The sequence below is a fragment of the Armigeres subalbatus genome, chromosome 1 (assembly GCF_024139115.2).
Source record: "Armigeres subalbatus isolate Guangzhou_Male chromosome 1, GZ_Asu_2, whole genome shotgun sequence".
NCBI lineage: Eukaryota > Metazoa > Arthropoda > Insecta > Diptera > Culicidae > Armigeres > Armigeres subalbatus.
In genome coordinates, this window is record NC_085139.1 from 52914679 (window position 1) to 52919955 (window position 5277).

Below are 5277 nucleotides of genomic sequence, written 5' to 3' on the forward strand. Positions count from 1 at the left end.
AAGAAGATACTTCAGAGGATTCAAAATAAAATTTTGAAAATGATTTTGGAGTTGCCTCCGTGGTACCAATGAACTTCATAAAATTTCTAATATTGAGACATTGCAACAAATCTCCAACAATATAGTTTACGCTGGTGAGGGCGATGGGTCGGTAGTTGTCGACGTCGTTGGGAGAGCCGCGGCCTTTCGGAATGGGCACGACGAAGCTGGACTTCCATTGTGTCGGGAGCGTTCCTTCTTGCCACGCCTTGTTGATGGATAATGGATAGAATGGCCAATCGAAGGCTCATCGAGCTACTGGAGAGAGGCGGCCACCTGGATAACAGGCAACACGCGTTCCGACCAGGCAAGGGTACCAACACCTACTTCGCCGCACTGGGTCAAATACTGGACGACGCAAGAAGGAAAGAGCACCACGTCGAAATGGCATCGTTGGACCTCTCGAAGGCGTACAACCGCACCTGGACACCCGGTGTACTAAAAAAACTGAAGTCGTGGGGGATTACCGGCAACATGTTGCAGTTCATCAAAAATTTCCTATCAGACCGAACCTTTAGGGTCCTGGTAGGAAACCAAACATCAAGAGCTAAACTAAAACCAAGGAAGAAACCGGGGTCCCCCAGGGCTCAGTAATTGCCGTCACCCTCTTCCTCATCGCGATGGAAGGCGTCTTCGACCGACTACCGAAAGGGATATACATCCTGGTGTACGCCGACGACGTCCTGCTGGTGGTTACAGGAAAGCACCCCAAGGCTACGCGGCGGAAACTACAAGCGGCCGTCAACGACGTGGCCAAATGGGCCAAATCAGCCGGCTACGTTATGTCTGCGGGTAAGTGTTCCCGAACCCATATATGCAGCATCAACCATCGACCTCCAACCCAACCCATCGCCATCGACAAAATCCCCATCCCTACCAAGAAAACCTGCAAGATCCTCGGTGTCACAGTGGACAGGAAACTCAATTTCAGTGACCACTGCAACCGAGTACGGGGTGAATGTGCATCCAGAATCAACATCGTAAAAAGCATTTCAAAAAGAAGATCTAGGAGCGACCGCCCAACGCGGCTCCGAGTAGCGAATGCAATCATCTGCAGTCGACTCCTCTACGGCATCGAGCTGAGCAGCCTCAACCTTGACAACCTTATCGCCCTGCTAGGGCCAACATATAACAGGACCATCCGGATAGTCTCCGGACTGCTCCCGTCGACCCCGGCGGATGTGGCCTGCGCCGAGGCCGGTGTGCTACCCTTCCGTTTCCAAGCTACCGCCGCCCTCTACAGCAGGGCCATCGGTCACTCCGAGAGAACAAAAGCAAGCCGAAACCACGACTACCTCAACGACAACGCCAACACGGCTCTTCACAACCTCTGCGGTAAAAGCATCCCCAAGATCGCCGGCCTCCGACGCCTGGGACCGAGACACTGGCAAACCCCCCCTCCCAAAGTAGACCTCAAGCTCAAAGAACGCCTCTCAAGAAACCCAAACCCAGCTGTAGCACAGGAAACCTTCAAAAACCGCATCCGGGAAAGGTACCAGAAACACGACATCCGATTCACGGACGGGTCCAAGGCTGCCGGCAGAGTCGGCATCGGAATTTACTCCTCCACCCTCGATGAATCGTACCGACTGTCGGACCGTTGCACGGTCTACTCAGCTGAAGCAGCCGCAATCTTCAGGGCCATGGCCATACCCAGCACACTGCCAATCCTCATCGTTTCGGACTCGGCTAGTGTCCTAACAGCCCTGGCGTCACCAGCCAGCAAGCATCCATGGATCCAAGCGATCGAATCAGTAGCCAACCGCAACACCACACTCCTCTGGGTACCCGGCCACGCAGGAATACCCGGCAACGAATATGCAGACGCACTGGCCAATCTCGGAAGAACCGACGGCTTTATGAGCAGAGAAGTCCCGGCAGCGGACGCCAAACTGTGGGTAAAAACAGAAATCGCCACAGCATGGGCAAACGACTGGCGACGGCAGAGAAACTTCTGTCGCATGCTGAAGAACTCGACCCTACCAGGCAACGACAGCGACAACCGTCACGAGCAAGTGGTGCTCTCCAGGCTGAGAACGGGCCACACCAACGTCACCCATAACTTGGGTGGCACCAACATACATAACAGATGCGAGGAGTGTGATTGCACTCTGAACATCAACCACATCTTCGGCACATGCCCGATCTACTACACAGCCCGCACCAACAACAACATCTCCAATGCCTACTCGGCCCTGCAAAACAACCCGCTGGACGAGAGGAACACAATTAACTTCCTCAAAGACGCCTACCTCTACACTAGGATATAATAGAAAACCTGGCATCACACCACGACAACCCAACGAATGAAGACCCCCGCATCGAAACTGGACTATTCTCAAGAAACCACGGAACACGACCTGAACCCCTCAAAAATAAACCGACCCGGCAACGAAATTGGACTACTCTCTCAAAAAAATGGAACACAAATCGAATTAACCCTGGAACCCCAATAGACCCCGCAACGACAATGGACACCCTCCGGAATACGCACCATCTATGATGGAACACTGAAAATCTCCTTTTTTATTAAAAACAACAACTAGAATAACAAATTTGTAAAAATGATATGTAATACCCTTTATTTTTTTTTTTCTGATACCAGAGGTGAGCCAGCCGAGGGCTGAAAACCTCTTAAATAAAGACGATAATAATAATAAATATAGTTTACAATTTTAGACAAAAATCGTTGCAACTTTCTATTGTAACGATTAGTTCCTTGTATCCTTAGTATACATTAGGTTAAGTTTAGTTTAAGTTGAAAACATTGTAATTGCTACATGGTTCAATTGAACCAAAGGAAAAATCCTAGCTGCCAGAGGCAATTGAAATGTTTTAAATATAACCAAAAATCTGATAGTGTTAAGAAAACATGGAACATCTAGACTAAGAGATGAATGCATGTATTAGATAATTAGCAAATAAAATTAGTTTTAAAAAAGTTTGTGGCAACATCCGAGTCGTCCGAGTCCGAGACCTCCGGACAGCATGCGGTGAATTTTGGCGCGCAATCACTAAGATTTGCGAAATGGTCGGAAACCTTGTGACCGATGTGAGAACTAAGAAATTGAAGACAAACTTTCTAGGATTCGATCTTCAACCGGCCACTGTGCGCCTTTTCTCGTGGTCTCGCTATTGCGACGATGATGAAGCTGGATGTACGGAGGCAGGGCGGCTCGTTCCGTTCCTACATTAGTGTAGGACCACTGGCAGTCAACCGCCGTCGTCGTCGTCGTCGTATTCATCGCTTATTAAAAGTCCAGGTGAGTGAGATCTGCTGACGAGGAGAAGTGAGGGCAATTGTCTCCTCCCCAGCAAACGTTTCGCGCTCGTTCTTTCGTTCGTTTGCTCGCTGGGTTGTGTAACCGTCGTTTGCGAATCTCGTTAATTTTTTCCCGTATTTTGTTCTGTATTTTGTCCGATTCCGTGTCTCCACGGTTTGCGCTTCCAGGAATTCCGCGTTGCCGTTCTTCGGCTTCTCCATCATCATCGGGCAGGAAACCATACAACACAATTCGGACAACTTCGCAGTGTGGAGGTGATACGGGGCCTATCAGCGACTCTGCAACGAGATGTGGTGGCCATCTTGGACAGCTGCTGAAATTGGGATTTTTTAATTAACGAGATGAAATTCTTCACGGTTCGGAGATGGTTTCCCGGAATCGATGAAGATATCTTGTCTCCGAGTTTGTTTATGCAAGAATTTCTTATGTTGTTGCAGTACCTTCACTTCCAGCTAATCATTATCACCGACCAATACACGGCCTTAACCTCAATCCAACAATGTTAAAACCGAATAACTGGCGATTCGTCATTCGATGTCTAATTGGGATTGATTGTGCCCAAACCAAAGCCCTTTCGGGCTTTGATTCCGAGCTCGCGCGTCACCCATCGAACAATAAAACAATCGTTAAACTGGCATTCAGAAAGCAATATCAATTTGACTGCCTCTAAGTGAAAACGACATTCTTTCGTTCCCTTTCGATCGGTGTGCATTCGGTGGTACGAATCGAAATTGAAAGAACTCACCTCTACGCAGCCGTCTTTTTCCGGGAAGGAACAACACGCCATTAAGGGTGCTATCGGGAAAGAATCAATCAACACATTTCAAAATATTTTGTGCTTATTGAAATGAGTAACCGTCATCTTACTCTACTCTGTTTCCGTGCGTCATCGAGTGATGATCGTGTTGGCACCGACCAGATGTCAACCAAAAAAGAAAATCGGCTAAAAATGAAAGTGACGTCCAAACTGCGATCGGTTTTGGGTTTTAAAAGCGATGATAGTGCAGAAATGCAACCTGAAACATTTGAAATGCGAAACTGAACAATACAATTACCTATTGGGAGGTGGCATGATAGAACACAAATTGGTTTACCTGTTCGGCTTGATTTGAGTTGTCAATGTAGCAGCATTTCTTCTTAGACCAAACCTATCGCGTTTCAATCATATTGAGTAAAGTTCGAAAGTTTTGTTCAATTATTTATTTAGAGATTTCGATACCTACCAAATGCACACACCGTTGCTGGCGCACAATGATACTCATTGGCTAGAGACGCCGATAAAATTGTTTCCAACACGAGATATCTCTATCGAATCCGCCATCTCAGGCTTGACACTGCCGTGCCGTGCTAGGCCAAATTCTTGGAGCATTGTGTTTGCTGATAAGCTCCATCTTATACTGGCTCAACAAAAATCAGAATTTAGTTCAAATGAGGAACATCCTATTGAACTGAATTATCAAGCAGACACAGTTCCAGTAGCAACGCAACTAGCCAAGGGTCATTATTTCTTTCAAAATTTGTTATGTATGAGCAAAATACTTAGATGAGAAAAGCAACTCTGAGAATGCTTGCCTAAAAATTTGACCACATTCAATAAGTGGCCACAAGTAATTATGACACTACTTCGATTGAAGTACGAAATGATCGCAACGCAACGCATTCAACATGACAAACATTGCTTCCGTGAAGCCCTCCAAAGGTAATCGTCATAATTGCAATCATACTTGAACAAATAGAAAATAGCCGCTGTCATCATCCTCCTACAGTAAAGCGCCCTCCCACGGCTCACACTTGCCACGGTCGGACTTGCATGTCCATAGATGACGATGACGTCGACTACAACGACGACGACATCGATGGCCCTTCTTGAGAGAAACACTCCAAAAATTAAAGCGAACCAGCAGCTGATGCCAGGAACTACTTTAGAGCATCGTGCTGCGCCCTTCCTAGGCCA

General features: G+C 47.4%; 1 protein-coding gene across 1 annotated transcript; it reads left to right on the forward strand.

Moving 5' to 3' along the window:
• The first annotated feature begins 270 nt into the window (after positions 1-270).
• Positions 271-2309, forward strand: LOC134206176 (uncharacterized). The gene is made up of 2 exons (XM_062681867.1): positions 271-564; positions 624-2309. The coding sequence occupies exons 1-2, from the start codon at positions 271-273 to the stop codon at positions 2307-2309; spliced, it is 1980 nt and encodes a 659-aa protein (XP_062537851.1).
• The last annotated feature ends 2968 nt before the right edge of the window (positions 2310-5277 follow it).

Excerpts from the sequence above, each read along its gene's own strand:
- LOC134206176 (XM_062681867.1), top strand. The coding sequence starts at position 271 with ATGGCCAATCGAAGGCTCATCGAGCTACTGGAGAGAGGCGGCCACCTG. Across the intron at positions 565-623 it reads ACCGAACCTTTAGGGTCCTG|GGCTCAGTAATTGCCGTCAC; the intron begins GTAGGAAACCAA and ends GGGGTCCCCCAG.